The sequence below is a fragment of the Phascolarctos cinereus genome, unplaced genomic scaffold (genome assembly GCF_003287225.1).
Source record: "Phascolarctos cinereus isolate Bilbo 61053 unplaced genomic scaffold, phaCin_HiC Scaffold_4;HRSCAF=312, whole genome shotgun sequence".
Classification (NCBI taxonomy): domain Eukaryota; kingdom Metazoa; phylum Chordata; class Mammalia; order Diprotodontia; family Phascolarctidae; genus Phascolarctos; species Phascolarctos cinereus.
Window position 1 is genome coordinate 457,689,386 of NW_027555847.1, and position 18,868 is coordinate 457,708,253.

General features: G+C 37.1%; 1 protein-coding gene across 2 annotated transcripts in view; it reads left to right on the plus strand.

Moving 5' to 3' along the window:
• UBE2W (ubiquitin conjugating enzyme E2 W) overlaps positions 1–18,868 on the plus strand; it is an 86,660-nt gene that overhangs the window by 53,658 nt on the left and 14,134 nt on the right. For both annotated transcript variants that reach the window (XM_078153356.1, XM_020971029.2), the window contains exon 4: positions 8,071–8,226. In XM_078153356.1, the coding sequence (XP_078009482.1) occupies positions 8,071–8,226 (156 nt within the window). The remainder of the gene's footprint in view (positions 1–8,070; positions 8,227–18,868) is intronic.

Genomic DNA, 18,868 nt, shown 5'->3' on the forward strand with positions numbered 1-18,868 from the left:
GATCATTTATTTTAGAATTTGTAATAGAGAAGAAAGGAAAAGCTAGTAAAGCTGGTAGTGTCTGATCTTTTGTTTGTCCCAGGAGGAATGAAATTCTAAAGACAGAGAACAATTCCAGTGGGTGAGGAAGTGGGGTGGTTGTCTAAAAAGACCAATGTAAATACACAGGGAACTTGCCAAGCAACTTAGATTTTAAGAAGAACAACTTGAGGTCCTGAGAATTAGCAATATGTTTGATATGATATGAAGGATTACATAGAATCGGAGCAGTACAACAATAGTGAAGAAGGGCACATGTTGGCTCCATTTTGCCCTCCAAAGTTGAGAGAATGGAGATGAGTGAGGCTCCAGTTCTTGGTAAAGTTGTGGGAGGTGTTATTTCATAGAGCTTACTGTTGTTGTTGCTTTTTTTTTTTTTTTTTGCTATGTGGCCTAGATCTTCCCCCTCTAGCTTCTCTCCCCCAGAGAGCCATCTCTTATAACTCAGATACTATAGAGAGGACAAAAAGGACGAGTGCTGAAGAAAGGCCATCAGACTTAGCAAGCAGGAGACCATTGGTAACTTTAGAGTTAAATATTAGTCCTTCACTTGTGTTTAAAGAAAAAAAAATCACTTCACTTATGTTCAGAAACATGGTGAAGATATGGCTAGACATTTTATTTGGGACAGAGGGTGCACATTATGGGGCAACAAACTCAGCAAATCACAGGGTGATATGGAAGCCAAGAAAACTTAGTGCTGCTTTAAGGGACATGGAGTACCCAGGAATAAGGTGGTACTATTTTTTTTGTACTTTGTCTTAGTCAGACCACACATATCTGAGATTATATTCAATTTATGGCATCCTATTTTAGAAAAGATGATGTTATACTAGAATCTCCCGGTGGAAAGCACTGCCAGTTGGGAGAGTGAAGGGCTTCAAGTTCATGCCTTTTGAAGACTGTTTTAAGGTCAGCCTAAAGAATAGAGAATTAGAGGGACAAGGGGAAATATAATAGGTATCTTCAGATATTTTCAGGGCTGCAGTCTGGAAGAGGAAAAAGACTTTGACCCTGGAGGGTAGAAGTTGGTAAGAACAATGGACAGAAGTTTAGATTTTTTAAGGAATTTTTGAATTTTATAAGGATTTTGTAAGGAAAGCCTCTGTAACAATTAAAGGTATCGCAAAGTAGAATGGGATATCTCCATAGACCTCACTGGACATCTTAATTTTATTTTTTTTTTTTTAAATTTTTAGGCAGTTGGGGTTAAGTGACTTGCCTGGGGTCACATAGCTAGTGAGTGTCAAGTGTTTGGTCTGAAGCCAGATTTGAACTGAGGTCCTCCTGACTTCAGGGCTAGTGCTTTATCCACTGTACCACCTAGCTGCCCCTCACTGGACATCTTCAAGCAAGGGCTGGTTGATCACTTGGGGGGGGTGTTGCAAAAGATAATTGTTTAGGTTTCAATTTGATTTCTTTCTAGTTCTACCATTCTGTGTCTGTTCTTTGGGTCTGACTGATCAATCATTTCTAACTCCACTTGATTATATAGTCTTTCTTAAGTTGGTGTTCTTATATCTGGTCACCCAGTTAGAGTGTGGAACATAAGTTGTATTCTACCCACCCTACAAGATTTAATCTTGATAATCATGGGCTGCTCAAATATAGCCATACCCCCGTTACCTACTTCATTAAGCTCCAATAGTCCCTCACTGACTCTTAAGTTCAAATTTTAGATGATTTTTTTCATATTTTCTGTTTCTTTTTTTTTTGGTAAGCTTTATAATGTACATAATTTAAAATGATTAGGTGCATAATCAAAAAAAATGTAGAGTCTGTTGGTCCATGTCATGTCTCCATCTTTTCCATAAGGATAGGCTCAGTCTTTGATGAATGCTTTGCTAAGAAATTTAAGTACACTATTATCTGTAGTGTATACCTCTGATCTGTCTTCTTTAATAATGTATGTTTGCTCATGCCATTCTTTGAGGGGAGAAAAGATATTCAGTGACTATATATTGGCTTTGAATTAAAATTCAGCTCTTTTTCCTGGTCTTCAGAGGTCTCTAGCTTTCCTTTTTAGCTTAATCTCTCTACTTCAGTTCAGTCAGGTGGGACTGTTACCTGCGCTCTGAATAGTACTCTTTCCACTCAGTGCTTTTGATTAAGTTATATACTATCTCACCTTCCCTCACTCTAATCCCCTGTCAAATTCTATCTTCTCCCCTGTTTGGAAATTACCTCTTTCATACTTCTTTGGGCACTTTGTGGAACAACAAACTTAAATATGCTGTGTCAATCTTGTATGCAGTAGTTATCTGTATTTGTCTCCTTATTCAGGTATAACCTCCACGAAGGTAGTGCCTGTCTGTTTTTTATAAACTTTGTATTTTCCCAGCACCAAGCATAGCTTCCTGCATAAGATTTTCAAAATATTTGTTGAATGTATTTTTGAAAGGGCATGTTGGTATCTCTTGATATTGCATGGCTTTATAATTTAATTATTCATATAGTTTGGAGATAATGGGTTTTTTGGGGGGAGGGGTTTCTTTATTTCTTTTTTTTGCTGAGATTCTGGTAGGAGGTGGTGGTATGTACCATGACAGCTATTTTGTAGCGTTCCAAAGTTTACAATTCATTTTCCTTACAGCAACTTCCATAGATATTACAAGTATTATCCCATTTTATAGACAAGGAAATTGTGTTAAAAGAGATTAAGGTGACTTGGATGGGTTGTACTTTCATGTGTTGTCTTCCCCTCTTTGAATATGAGCTGCTTGAAGGCACAGACTGATCCCAATGCTTATTAGCACTCTACCCAGCATATGGTAAGCACTTAATAAATACTTGTTGACATGTCTTTCCCCAGCTGTTAAGTCCTTTATTATATGAAGAAAGTGAGTTCCAGAAATATGACAAGGCCACATGGAAGTAACTCAACGAGGTTCTAAGGGGATTGCTGGGGCAGTGGAAAGGTCTTATGCTTGAGACTCAGCTGTGATATTTCTAATTATGTGACACTGGAAGAATCACTTCACCTTGGTCTTCCTGAAAGCTGGAAAGAACCTTTGAAACATAGACTGTCAGAACTAGAATGCAGTTTGGTGTTTATGTAGGCCAGCCTCATCATTTTTAAAGCAGGGCCTTAGAGAGGAGAAGGGATGTGCCTAAGGTTATACAATTCACTTCATGACTATTTAAACCTCTCTGCAGTGTACTGTGGTAGGCCCTAGGGCACAAAGACAAAAATGCCAGTCCTTCCCAGCTTTGTTTATGCTTTCAGTAGTGTAAAATTCAACCCAGGACTTCTGACTTTAAATCTATAATTATTTCTATTAGTAACTTTTGTGTAAGAGTAGTAATAATAAATAGTCCCATTCCTATACTGTTTTGACTTTTTCTTACAATAAATAAAGGCATTAGAATGTAATGGAAATCAAAGGAGACACTCATATCTTATATGAAGGATAATAAAAAAGTTTTCACTCAAGACCACACAGATAATAATTATCAGCACATGTGATATGAACATAAGTCTTCTAATTCCTATTCTGAAGTCTCTGGTGTGATTTGGAGTAAAAGATACTTTGGCAAATTTCTTCCACTCTGGACATATTTCATCATGTACAAAATGATGAAACTTGGACCAGGTGATCTAAAGGGTCATTCTGGCTCTGAATCCTATAATCTGAAAACAATATAGAAATATGATCATTGTGTACCTTTAAAGCTCTGAGATCTATGATTAATCATTCTAGGCTAAAATTTTTCCGTGTAAAATGAGGGGCTTGGACTGATTAATCTCTAATGCCCCTTTTAGTTCTAAATACCTTGAAAGCAGTCTACCAATATTTTTTTGAAGGGTAATAATTAGGAACAAGAAGTTGGCCGTGAACATGGGTTTCATTTTCATGATGATAACAGCGCAGTTCATTATAGGTTGATGGAGAGAGGCACTTTACCTGTCATTCCCTTAGTAGGGAAACTTTTTGAAAGCTGATGAGAGGTAATTGTATTGAAGAAATGACCACCTAAGACCCGCCCTTCCTGAGAGTACTGAGAGAGAGTTCCACGCTCCTGAAATAAATCCACTGAACCCTCCATCATTGTAGAACAGAATGTAGAGCTGTTAAGTATTTTTGTTTGTTTTGGTTTTTTTGCTACGCAGTAGGGTTAAATGACTTGCCCAGGGTCACACAGCTAGTGCATGTCAAGTATCTGAAGCTGGATTTGAACTCAGGTGTTCCTGAATCCAGGTCCAATGCTGTATCCACTGCACCATCTAGATGCCCCTTTTTGTTTTTGTTTGTTTGTTTGTTTGTTTTTTAGATCTGTTAAGTTTGAAGATTGGTTGTACAATTGAAATTTCTCAAATTAGTTCAGTGGAGAGAATAGAACAAAGAAAAGGTTTAACCAGATTATGTCTCAGATTGTTTCCTAGTCTGGAGCAATGTGTTAGGAAGGACTTTAGTAAATCACAGTGTCCAGAAGAAGGCAGTTATGGTCAATTGAAAAGACTAAAGGTGTTTAACCTGGAGATGAGAGCTTTGAGGTTGACATGACCATTATGTTCAAATATCTTAAAGATTGCCCTAGGCAAGTTTCAGGGAGACAAATTTAGGTGATGTAGACAACATTTTTCTAATGCTTGGTGTCCCTAGAATGGCGTGGGAGTGAGATGTATTATTAAGGAGATTCCTACTCAAATAGAGTTTAGACTCATTGCCCTCTGGGGTCCCTTCTAACTGTAATACTGGGATAAGACACTTGTGCTTTCAGCAATTTAGTCATCTTATACCTTAAATTATAGGGAAGAGTATGACCTTTTTATTAGAGGTTTTAGAATGCATATCAAATTATGGCTTCTATAATGCCTGGTAGCTTATTTTTGCTTGTGTCAATATTAGGTGTATAAATTGCATCATTCTATGGTTTCATTTGCCATCATCAAGTATTTCACCTGACAGCTAAACTGTATATGTTGGCATGCCTTTCCCCTTGGCATGGCCTGAAGTAAGTGATGCCCTTAGTTTGCTGATATCTAAACAGTACTGGTAGGCCATAACTAAAGAAATATCCTGTGAATGGTGCCTTTAAAAAGGTATGGTGTTACTTTCCAAGCCTAATGAGACTTAAATGCTTTTTTTTGCCCCTTCATATTTCAGATTTGGTTTCTCTTGTTCCTTTTTTGTGGCTGCCTTTCTATTAACAGTTGACAGCCATTTTTGTGTTTTGGCTCTGTTGTTTCGCCACTCTTATTCCATTTATTTACTTTTTTCCTTCTCTTCTATGTCCTTTTCCCTTTGCTTCTCTCATGCTTTTTGATTTTCATATGCCAAGTGGCTTGAATTTTTTTTAGCCGTTATCAGCCAGTCTTTTCCTTCTGGTCTGCAAACTGACCAGAAGTATGTGTAGCATAATACTTAGAATTTTCAGCTTTCTTAAGCTATTTTTGTTGGTGATAGGATTGATCAGTAATGCTTCCTTGAAGCCGGAGGTGCTCTTCTTTTGTCTTCTGTATTTGATATTATTATCAAATGCTGATGTGTTTGAGGTGGCCAGAAATATAACATACTATTAAAAAAATTTTTTTCCAAGTATAATTTAATAATAGTTGACAGTTTATATAGCACTTAGGTTTGCAGAACATTTTACATACATTATCTCATGTGATCCTCATATAATCCTGTGAAGTAAGAACTACAGCTATTGTTATTCCCGTTTTTCTATTGAGGAAACTAAGACACAGAAAGGTTAAATGATTTGTCCATGTTCATGTTTTAAGTATCTGGGATGGGATTTGAGCCCCTTTTGACTCCAAGTATAGGACTTTTTACATTATCCCTCTTAGGCACAGCATTTCCCTTTTTTTCCCCCCTCCTAAATCTAGCTGTCTTGAGTGCGGTGATGCATGCTTGTCGACCATATGACTTTGGAGACTGAAGCTGGTGTCTCACTTGTTCTTGGGGGTTCTGAACTACAATGAGAGAAACTGACTGTATGTCCAAACTGTGTGGTACCAATATGGTGAAATATGATCACCCTCTGATCAAAGTATTAGATAATGGAAAGAGTACAGGATTTCAAATCGTTTCTGGATTTGATTTCCAGCTCTGATGCTTAATAGTTGTATGACCCTAAACTTAACTCTAATTCAGTTATCTCACTTGAAATCATTTTATGGTTTACAGATATAAATGTGAGCTGCTATTAATCTTCTTCTTACTTCTCAATTTCTATTCAGTAAATAATCTCTAGTAAATTGGTTCTCTTTGTAAGCCAAGAAATTTAATTATGGTAGTTGATGTACAAGTTATAATAGGTATGCCAAGAAAAAGAAATACTATTAAGTTAAAAATTGAAATTAGACTTCATGAAGCATTTGTGTCATCAGTCTCCTAAATAAGGCCTTGAAAGTCCTTTTTAGGGTATAATGGAAAGTATTTTGAACTTAGAAGACTTGGGTTTGAATCTTAACTGAGACGTAAACTCTGTGGATCATATAGGTGTGTCACTTAACTAGTGAACCTATTTTTCTCATCTAAAATGGGCATGATAATACGTTATCAAAGTACTTGCAGATCTTTTAAGCACTATATAAATGTGAAATTCTATTTAATAATAATAATGTTCATTCTCTAATAATATTTCATAGTATCATAGAGTTAGAGCTTGGATCTCAGAGGTCATCTGGTCTAATTCCTCATTTTATAAATGAGGAAACTGAAGCTTAGTTAGGACCATTTCCTGCTAAGTACCAACATCTTAATGTTGCTTGTCCTTGTTTAATTTTAAGTGTTGTACCTGTTGTTTTCTACTATTTTACATTTCAGATGTATTATTTTAACTATATTGAGTATAGTATAGTGGAAGGAGCCCTGGATTTGGAAATTAAACTTCTAATTTGACTTCAATTCCTGGTTTTTGGGGGTGGTCATTGAACTTCTCTGAGCCTGAGTTCCTTCTTAAATGAGGGTGCTGATTTCTAAGATGATTTCTAAGGACTTTTCTTGCTCCAAATCCTTTGCTATTTATGATTATCATCAATTATCCCATTACTTTCCTTACTGCTTAATTAAGGGGAAAATGTCATTGTTCCCATTAATTCCATAATGCAAACTAATAAAAATTCCTATTATGATAAAACTAGTCAAGTTGAAAAGAAAGAAGAAAAAAGTTGAAGAGATATGGGGGCCAGAGAGGAAGAAAGGTTAAGAAATTAGACTAGAAGAAAAGCTAAGAAAAAGACAGTACCTTAAAGAAAAAGTTAACATTTGAGAGATGTGACCAAACAGAGAAGTCAAAAACACTATTTAAAAGTTTGGTGTAGTTCCTGCTTTTATTTTTTCAGCCTGTTTGTTGTAAATTCTAGCCACATAATTACTTGCTGATTTAATAAAAACCAATTTGTCTTTCTGAGTAGGTATGTGAGGGAAGAAGTGGGTGTAAAGATAGGGAGAATAAGGGTACTATTCCCAAATGGAGAACTTTCATTTGGAATTTAAGTGAATTCCACTTAGTATAGAGAATAATGAGTAGAATTTGAAAAATTCTCATAGGAAGTTGTCTTAAAGGAAAAATTATTTTTAGATGAATTTTAAAAATAGCAGTATTATGACATAGTGGATAGAGAGCTAGCCTGGAAGCCAGGAAGACCTACATTCAAGTCCTGCCTCTGCCACATAATGTCTTTGTGACCCTGGATAAGTCAAATAACCTTTCAGTGCTCTAGGTAACTTTCTCAGACTGTGAGTTGGCAGAGACGGTGCCATCTTGTATTGGTAAAGGAAATTGTCATCAGGAAGTTCCCTATGCTAATGAAACTACAAGTCTAATCCCTGTCCCTTATGATAATGCTTAAGAGGGTTTTGAAAACAGTATGTTGTAAAAAGCATAGATCAGATTATTTGTATATTCTATTTTGTATGGTTGTTATACCTAAATTGGCACTGACTTACTGAAAGGTTTGAAGTCTGTTATTTGACATTATGTTATAAGTCAATATTTCTAGGCATAAATGGAGAATTTGATTTGGATTTTGGTGTCCTTTAGAATCATAAGTGTTAATGGAATTTTATTCTTTCTTAGGTCATGTTTACTGGTGACAATATTCCTGTACATCCTCATGTTTATAGCAATGGTCATATCTGTTTATCCATTCTAACAGAAGATTGGTCCCCAGCGCTCTCAGTGCAATCAGTTTGTCTTAGCATTATTAGCATGCTTTCCAGCTGCAAAGAAAAGGTAGGACTTTTCAGTATTATTCAAGATAATACATCTGCTTTCAGATTAGGTAAATCAAATATTTTAATATCTAATTAGCTTTTTAATGAAGAAAATATGCTTTTGATTATAAACTATAGGGAATGTTGCTTTTCTATAGAGGAATAAATTGAAAATTCTTTATTTTTGCTTTGCCAAACCTTTTGCTCCAAGTCAAAGGTTAAATGGTTTGGAATGTTTTGTTTTAAACAGGCTTTATACTGGTGCTCTTGAATCATGATATTGAATTTTACTTCCTTAAAACATGCTTAGAAGAGCAAAGTGTACAAGTTTCCCAAAAGTCATGCTGTATAGCTCCCCACTCTCCCCACTAATGAGGAGGTCAGACACTTTCTTTTCCTTCTTTCTGCTCCCCCAAACCCCTAGCTTCAATTTGGTTCTGCTAACTCCTTCCCACAATTCTTTATGACTACACAGAGAGGAAAACTCCTTTTACCCTGAACCCACAACTTTTTTTCTTTGGGTAGGGGTAAGAGGGAGGATGGGGGGATATGGACAAGGTAGATCCTTTTTGGCCCATAGCTACACAGATTATTGGAAGCCCCCTTTTCTCTGTTTCTTTCCTCTTCTCATTCTCCTATTTGACTCACAGGGAGAAAGTAGTAAAAGGAGTGCTAAGGGAAGAATAAGTGGGCCAATTAAGAAATTACATCTCGAAGACCTTCTGAGTCAGCTCTAGGAATTGTCTCTCTCTCCCCCCCATCTCAGTTTTTTATGTTTCTAACTTGTTTCTGCTTGAAGATAAGGGGACAACACGATGTTCATAGATTTTTTTCCCCCATGTGTCCCACATGAATGGGGAGACTGCTATTTTACACACACACACACACACACACACACACACACACACACACACACTCTTTTGTTTATATGAGAAAAGAAATTTTAATCTTTTTTTTATATTAAGAATAGGTTTCATGGATTTATCTCTCACTTATACATTAATGACTACAGAACTCTATCTCTAGTCCTTGTGAGCTCCAAATCCTCATCTCCTATGTCTATAGGACATAATCTATTTGGAAGTATCAGTAACACACCATGTCCAAAATCAATGTAATGTTTCTCTCTCTTCCTCCTGTCCTCATTATTTCTGTGAGTGGTATCTCCATGTACTTGGTTTCTTACATTTAAAACCTTGTATTCGTCTTGGGCACTTTCTTCTTTCTTTCCTCTTATAAGTAATCATTTTTGGTTAGAGTCCTGCCTCCATCCTACTTATTGCCACCACCTTGATAGAGGCCATTGTGATCAAATGTCTTTACTCTAGCAGTAGCCTCCAGTAGCTCTTCCTGTCTCTTTTCCCCTCACTCCATCCTTTATATTGATATGAGACTAATCTTCTTTATTCATAGAATTTTCATTTCTCAAAATCTTAATTAGCCCTCTGGTGCCTTTGCATTAATTTTCATATTCCTTTGCTTGGCATTTAAAGTCCAGTGATCTTTTGACTTTATTATGTGCTGCTATATGGCACCAGGGCAATCATGGTACAACAGTCAGTAGAACACTAGCCCAGGAGTCAGACTTTGGTCCAAATCTCACCTCTTATGCTTGCTATCTGTGTAATCTGGAACAAGTTGATTTTTACCTCATTGAACCTCACTTTTCTCAGCTATAAAATGGAGTAGGGGAGGGTCAAACTAGATAACTTCTGAGATCCCTTTCATTTCTAGATCAATATGCTTCTCATAATTTCTCCCTTCCATGTAAACATATCATACATTCAAATCAGATGGAAATACTCTATCCTCTGGCCACATCTTGTTCTTTCTAACCTCTGTCCTTTTGTTCAGTGTTCTTTTTTCCAAAATGTCTCTCTTTATACGTTGGATTCCTACTCATACTTTAAATTCCAATGCAAAGGCCACTTCTTCCACAAAGCCTTTCCTGATTTTGTCTTCTCTCTCATTCCCATTCTCTGCAACTGGAATGGCACTTTATTTCATCATCACTAACATCAATAAATGTTTAAGAGCTTACTTAGTATGTGCCAGTTATTGTGCTAAGAGTTGGGATACAAAGGCAAAAATACAGTCACTGCTGTCAAATAGTTCACATTCTAATAGGGGAGGCAGCTGAAAACAACTAAGTACATATAAGATATATAGTGTAAGTGGGAGATAATCTCATAGTAGAGTCACTAGCAGAGAGAGGGGATGGGAGGAGGGAAGGAGATAGGTGAGAGGTAGCATAGAGAAAGGCCTTTTGGAAGAGGACAGTATTTGAGCTAAGTCTTAAAGGAAGGCAGGAAGTGGAGGTGAGGAGCAAGAACATCCCAGGCATGGAAGATGGACTGTGAAAAGGAAAGGAGTCAGGAAATAGTGTGTTTGAGAAACATCAAGAAGACCAGTGTAATTGGATCTCAGAGTATGTATGTGGAAGACAAAGTATAAGAAGACTGGAAAGGTAGGATAGGTTTTGAAGGGCTTCAAAAACCAAACAGAGGATTTCTTCATATATATATATATATATATGTATATGTATATATGTATATGTGTATATATATATATATATATATATATATGTGTATATATATGTATATATATATATGCGTATATGTATATATGTGTATATGTGTATATATATATATGTGTGTATATATATATACACATATATATATACATATATGTATATGTATATATATGTATACATATATATATGTATATGTATATATATATACACACACACACACATATGTATATGTGTATATATATGTATATATATGTGTATATATATACATGTATATATATACACATATATATATATATGTGTGTGTGTATACATATATATATATATATATATATAAAGAAATCCTCTGTATATATATTTGGAGGTTATTGGAGTTCATTGAGTAGAGGGGTGCCATGGTCTTACGTATTCTTTAGAAAGAGCAATTTGGCAGAATGGATTGAGCAGGAAGAGTTTTGAAAGCAAGGAGAACAACTGGTAGGCTATTGCTATAGTCCCGGTGTGAAGTGAAGAGGGCCTGCACAAGGGTGGTAGCTTTGTAAATGTAGAGAAGGGGATGTATATGAGAGAGTTTATGAAGGTAGAAACTGTAAGACTAGGCAACAGAGTGGATGTATGGGGTGAGTACAAGTGAGTTGAGGAATACATCTAGTTTTCTAGTTTGGGTGACTAGGAGTATGGTGGTGCTCTCAACAGTAATAGGAAAGTTTGGCAGGGAGAGATTTTGGGGGAAAGATGATGAGTTCTGTTCTGGACATGTTGAGACGCTAATAGGATGTGTAGTTTGAATGTACAATAGGTAGCTGGTGGCTTGAAATTTGAGGTCAGGTTAGGGCTGGATAAGTCTGATAATTGAATCCATGGGAGCTGATGATATCACCAAGCAAGATAGTATAGAGGGAGAAGCGAATAGGGCTCAGGACAATAGTTTAGCAAACATCTATGGTTAGTGGGCATGACTGGGATGATACAACAAAGGAGACTGAGGAATGTTCAGACACAGGAGGAGAACCAAGATATCCTGGGGTGATTGACGTATGAGAGATTGTAGAAGAAAAGGTGGTGTAGAAGAAGGATAAGGATTGAGAAGAGGGTGTTAAATTTGGCAATAAAAGATCTTTGGTAAATTTGGAGAGATAAGTTTCATTTGAATGAACAATTTGGAAATGTGATTGCAGAGGTTTTGAAAGAGAATGAGAGGAAAGGAAGTAGAGATACGAATGTAGATGACTTTCTTAAGGAGTTTAGCCATAAAAAGAGAGATCATTTTTATAGCTTATATATAGCTAGTGGGAATGGTCTGATCAAATGAAGGTTTTTTTTTTTTAAAGAATGATGGGGGAAGACATGGGCATGTTTGTAGACAGTAAGGAAATAGCTAATACATAGAAAGAGGTGGAAGATTAAATATAGAGTTAGGAATTCTCTGATGGAGAGGACAGAATGGTATGGGATCAAAGGTGTATATGGAAGTATTTGGCAAGAAGAATGGCAACCTCTTCATGTGAGACAGGGGTGAAGCAGAATATAGTGGAAGAAGATATCTGAATTATATGAGATGAGAAGACCCTCACTGTTTTTGTTAAAGCATGAGGCAAAGTACCCTCAGCCTAGAGGGAAGGAAGAAGCTATGGGAGGCATGAAGAGGATGAAAAGATTTGGAATAGCCATCTTGGTGAATGGACAGTGAGTTAATTAGGGAGATATAAAAGGCTTGCCTTGCTGCAATGAGGGCCCAGTTGAAATTAAGTAACATAAATTTGTAGTGACCTCAGGTAGTCTGGTTTCATGATTTTTCCAGCACCATTGAGGGGTACATGTATATGATTGAAAACTGCAGATTGTGGGAGTAAACTAAAGTTGGGATTTGACAAGGCATGGTGGGCAGTAGGATAAAGGGTGCAATGGATTCTAGTTCAGAGTATGTTTGCACCTCTCCATTGTCCTCATATGTTTTGTAATTAGTTAATCTGTGGGATGTGTCATATGATCCTCATGGGCTTCATGAAATCTTATCTATCTCAATACCTCAAAACAATACATTACACATAGGACCCCAAGAGAATCACAGTGTCTGAGTTGTAGGGGTTTAGGACCAGTCCAGTCTATACCTAAACTGAAATCTCCTGTATAGAATACCTGGCAGGTGGTAATCCGACCTTCATTGCAAAACCTCTAATGAAAAGGAAACCATTATCTTTTGAGGCAGCATCTTCCAATTTTGAATAGTACTAATTGTTGGGAAGTTTTCCCCTTACATCAGGCCTGAATCTGCCTCTGCAACTTCCACGTGTTGCCCCTTGTTCTGCCCTCAAGGACTAAATAAAGTAAGTCTTAATTCTTCTTCTGTATGATACTTCCAATACTTAAAGAAAATTATCATGTTCTTTCCCACCAAACCCTTTCGCGCCAACAACAAAAAATCTTTTCAAGGCTAAGCATCCCCATTTCCTTCAGTGGATCCTGATATGGCAGGAACTTGAGGCCCTCTACTCACCTGGCCCTCCTTATTAATATTTTCCTAAAATGTGGTGTCCAGAACTGAACACAATACTTCGGATTGTGGTCACAGTACCGACCAGTGTAAAATAGATCAGTACTATCATTTTCATTCCTGAACATTGTGTCTCTCTTAATGCAGCCTATCACATTGTCTTTCCTGTTGCATTTTTTGAGTTTGCAACCCACTAAAATCCTCAGATCTTTTTCTGACAAATTACTGTCTATCCTTACCTCCCTAGTCTTATACTTGCCAAGTTGAGAGGTTTTTGTTCTTGTTTTTGTTTTCAAAATCCAGGCAAATAATTCTTACCGGTTTCTTTTGGGTATATTCCATCCCTAGCCAAGGTCCTGTCATTTTTGTTTTGGGTCAGAGCCTGGAGATCCAAATCTCTTGACACCATTTTTACAGTACCATTTTGTACTTTGGTATCCATCCTTAGTTACCTGTCCTTGTTTCCATCTTCTCTATATGTCATTTAAAAAACCTAAGTTAATTGGCAAGTTTCCTATTCATCCACATCCATTTTTTAAAGACCTTTTATTGTCCCATTAGAATACTTCTTGTAACTTCCAGTTGTATTCCTGAGAAATTCCCGACTTTATTGAGCTGGATTCCCATTCTTCTTAGATCGAGTTTTTGTTTATGAGATCCTACATATTCTTTCTCCAATTTCTTTGAAATCTGCCTCTCCACCATAAATTGACTGCAGCTTTGTTACAGGTACTAAGATGAGGGGTCACTTTACTCTAAGGTTTCTGTCATCTCTACCATTCATTTCCTCCATTTTTGGTAACAATAAGGTCCAGAATAGAATTTCCTCTTTTTAGTTTTTCTGCCTTTGGAAGGTGAAATTGTAATTAAGGCAGGTCACAAAATTATCTGCTTTGCTTTTTGGCAGATACTTAAATAATTGAAGTCCCCTATCAAATCTCTTTGTCAGACTTGTGATCTGTTTGTTGAATTCCACAACTGTATTTCTTTTTCATCAAATAGTCTGTAGTATATTTTGATGCCTAAATATCTTCTCTTTCTACCTCTCTTGATCTTAATCCAAATAACTCTGTAGTGTTTCCCTCTCCAGTTCCTGGATTTCTTAATGTGAGTATGTCTTCTAAAGGTACTCCATATCTCTTACCTGTCTTTTTTCCTTTGGAATAAGCATAACCTCCCAGAACCATATTCTAGGCATGAATCTTATTGCATGTTAAACCACATGTGTACATTTCTATGTGGGCATTTGAAAACATGGCTTTTATTGATGGCTCCTTTCTTAGATTTTATCTCTTGAAACTTTTGGTATGTACAAAGCTATTTGCAGCTATTTTCTGTTATCTAGCCTTCTTGTTTGACATGGGTAATTATTTGTCTCCCCCTTCTGTTTCCAATGAAAAGTATTTTGATTATATTTCCAAAATTCCAGACAAATACATTATTTCTAGACCTTGTTAGATGTACTTTATTTCTACCCTGGAGTCTGTTATTTCTTTGTTTTAGGCTATTCTTAACTAGCTTCTCCCTTCCCAAATCTTCCTTTTCTCTTCTGCTTTCCTTGGTTCTAGTGAGCAGTAGTGATGAAAACATTATTTACGACCCTCCATCCCCCACGATCTTCAGTTTGTTGCCTAAGACTTTGTAATTTTTGGCAGTGTATTTTAGGTTACTTCTGTCAGTATCATTTGTGGTCATGTGAAGCACCAGATATGACAGATTTTGGAAACTTAAGTCATATATTGACTGTGTACTCCAGTAAAGCAGGAAACCTGCTTGTCTGCTATCACTTCTTGGAGGTGATTAGAGTCAGGAAGACCTCAGTTCAAATGTGGCTTCAGATACTTGTTGACACTGTTTCTTGGGCAAGTCACTTAACCGCTACCTCAGTTTCCTCAACTGTAAAATGGGGGTGATGATAATAGCATCTCCCTTGCAGAGTTATTGTGACGATTACATGAGATATTTATAAAGTGCTTAGCACAGTGCCTGGCACATAATAGGCGCTTAATAAATCAATCCTCCTCTCTTCCCCTCTTTGCTCACCCTTGCTTGTCTGTCACTTAACAGTACCACTGGATAGGCATCATAACTATTTTGAGCACTTGCTTCTTCTAGAGGAATCTTCTTTAAGAATAGCCTCCTATTTGTTGATTAGTTCTAAGTGTTTGCTGGTGGATCTTCTGTTGCATTCAGGATTCCCCTCTGCTTTTCCATATTCCTTTCTTCTCTTTTTCTTAAGGGAGCACCTCATTCTCTCTAAAGTTGGAGAGTGGAGGGTTCCTTACACTTTTTTACTTTATCTTCTTAGAGGGTAGGTAATTAACCTGCATTTTGAGCCACTCAGCTATGTCAAAATACAAACATCACATTTGATGCAGGTTACTGCAGAATTCTTCCTATTTAATGAAAGTGAGTTCTTTAGTCTGTGTTCTTGCTAGTTCCTCCGACAGAACTGCTATGGTCAACTGCTTGTGTGAGTGCCTTAACTTTAGATGTCTTTCTCCTTAACTCCTTAAGCACATTGAATTTCCTTTCCCTTATCTTGATAGCTTCTTATTTACCTCTGCCTTACCAGCCATGTCTTTGTCTTTCTCCTCAAGTCCTTCAAATTCTCTTCAAGCCTGCCCAAAGTCAATTGCTTGCCAATTTCCCTTTTATTTAAAGAATTTTGCATTTGAAATGAGCATATCCTGAATAAGATACCAGCCTTACAAGCAGGAAATGATCAGCATATGCTGAGATGGTAGTTAACTATATAAATAGTTACCATAAAGTATAGGATTTTGAGTAGTAGAGAAGAGAGCAAGGAACAAAAACATCCTGATGGAAAAAAAAATGGATGTATTTAAGTCATCATTAAAATGAGGGATTAGACTAGTTGATTCTAAAGTCACTTGCAGTTCTAATTTTCATGACCTAGTAAGTAGAGGGATATAAAGTTAAAACATAATTATGGGACTATTTGAATGAGGGTCTTTGGACCAAAGCAAAATTATTAGCTTGATCACTCAGTGAACAATAGGGAGCCATAGTAATATTTTAATAGGCTGATGCTGAAAAGCAAATTGTGGGGAGAATTTATCTTGAAGAGGGAGCAACCTAAGTATGGAGAATGGGAATAGAACAAGAGAACCAAGTGAAATTTCAAAGGAAGGATAACATTATTTTGGCGACTGGAGTTACTTTTGATTTTTGCTCTCTTCTACCACTTTGATAGCTGTAAAATCGGAGGGAGTCAAATTCATAAATATGCCTGCTTTGTGCAAGATACTATGCTAAATGTTGTGAGTGGTAGAAAAATAAATAATGTAGTCCATTTCCTGTAGTATAATAAGGGAAATGGATATGTGCACAAGAACATAGTGCAGTACAAATAGCAGTGACTTTGGAGTCAGAGCTCAGGCATCACCTCTTTGCTACCCATGTAAGCTTGGGTAAGTCATCTAACTTCTTTCATCTTTAGTTTCCACACCTGTAAAATGAGAGGATTGGACTCTATGGACAAAGGCTCCTTCCAGCTCTACATCTGTGATCCTATGATTTTCTGAAATAGGATATAGAAATCACAAGTGCTTGGGAGGAGGTGCAAACTAAGGGCTGTGGAAGTTTTAAAGAAAGGTTACTTTTAGTGGAAGGATCAAAGGCAGCTTCAGAACAGATATGACATCTGAATTGGGCTTTGAGGATTTCAAAAGGTAGAAATGGGAGTAGGGAAAAGAGAGTATTCTAGGGGTGATAGAGAGTATCAACAAGGGCACAGAGTTGGGAAAAGTCAAGATGCATATCCTGGTTAAGGGACCATAAAATATGTAAAGGGGCATAGTGAGAGAGACAGTTGAAGAGGTAAGTTGGAGTCAGATTGTAGAGAATAAGGCACTTAAACTTCACTCTTTAAGCGCTTAAAAACCAGCAGACTATGAACTTTCTGAAGGCAGAGACTGTTTAAGTTTCATGTTTGTATCCCCAGTACTAGCACAGTACCTTGCTCATTGGATGTGCTTAATGAATGCCAGTTGATTTGAATTACAGGGTTTTTTTTAGTAGGGGAATGAGATGACCAGAGATGTGATCATGGAAGGAGGTGGGGTAGGATAGTGTGTAGGAAGAAAGAAACTTAAGGGCAGGGAATTTGGTTTGGGAGGCTACTAAAGTAGTACCAAGTGAGAAGAATAAGGACTAGGACAAATATTGAGTGGTGGTAATGCTGAGGATGGTCCAGAAAACAAGAAAGGAGACAGGAATGAAAGGATTTGACAAATACTGATAAATGTGTGTAGAGAAAGAAAAGTTGGGTGATGCCAAGGTTAAACATACTTGACTGGGAAAACAGCAGTGTAATTAACAGAAATTAGGGACGATAGGAAGGACAGGTTAAAGGGGAAAGCAGTTGAGTTATTCTCATGTTGAACCTGAGATCTGGACTGTATAATTACTTAGTTGGAAATATCCAGTGAGGAATTACAGATGTAAGACATTAAAGCTTGGAGGAAAAGTTAGACATAGGGGACTTTAGGAGTCATCCAAATAAAGGTAATAGTTGAAGTCATGTGAGAAGATGAAATTATTGATAGAAGGGAGTCCCAGGTAGAAGCTTGAAGATGGAAAGGCTGAGAGAAGTGGAACAAACAGTTAGCAATTATCAAGCACTTAAATGTACTAGACACTAGGATACAAAGACAAAAACCAGAGTCCCTACCGCTAATGAGATAGCTTGAACAAAATAGGTATACATATAAGCAAATGTGAAAGTAATTTAATGTGACAGTAGAAGCTGAGAGGACCAGACAGGGTCTCTGGTAAGAAAGGGTGCTGGAGCCAAGCTTTTAAGGAAGCCAGGGATTCTAAGAGGAAGGGGTGAATTCTATAACATACAAAGTCATAGAGTGGGAAGATTGTCATATACTTGGAACAGCAAGTGTGTCAATGTGGCTGACGTGTGGTGTGCATGAAGGAGGGAGTAGCATAGAACAAGCCTAGGAAAATATGCAGGAACCAGATTGTGAAAAACATTAAAGACCAAAGAGAAGAATTTCTATTTTGTTCTAGAGGGCGATAAGGAGCCACTGGAGCTTTTTGAGGGGGGAAGTGACATAGGGAGACCTCTGCTGCCAAAACATCACTGGCAGCTGTGTGGAAGATGCATTAAAAAAGGGAGAAGTTTTAATCAGAGAAGGCTTTTGGAGTGGTCCAGGCAAGAGATAATAAGGCCTGAATTAGAGTATTGGCCATGTGAGTAGAGAGAAGGAATTGAATGGGAGAGATAATGGAGAGAGAGAATTTTAAAAACTTGGCTACTAATTGGCTATAAAGGGGATAAGGTAGAAGGAAAAGTCAAGGGTAACTTGGAGGTTTCAAACTTAGGTATCTCTGCAAGAATAGTGAAATGCCACCGATAGAAATAGGGTAGTTAATAAGAGGAGTGGGTTTGGGGGAAAAAATGAGTTCTATTTCAGATATGTTGAATTTGTGGTGTCCAATAAGCAGTTGGTTACATTGGCTTAGAAGTGCTACTGGGACTTCAAAGTCGTTTGTTAACTGTTAAGAAATCAGAAGAGAAATCATCATTGCCATTAAAAACCAGAAAACAATGACCTATAACTCATCTATCTTTCTCTAATCCTTGTTGTCTTCCTCAGC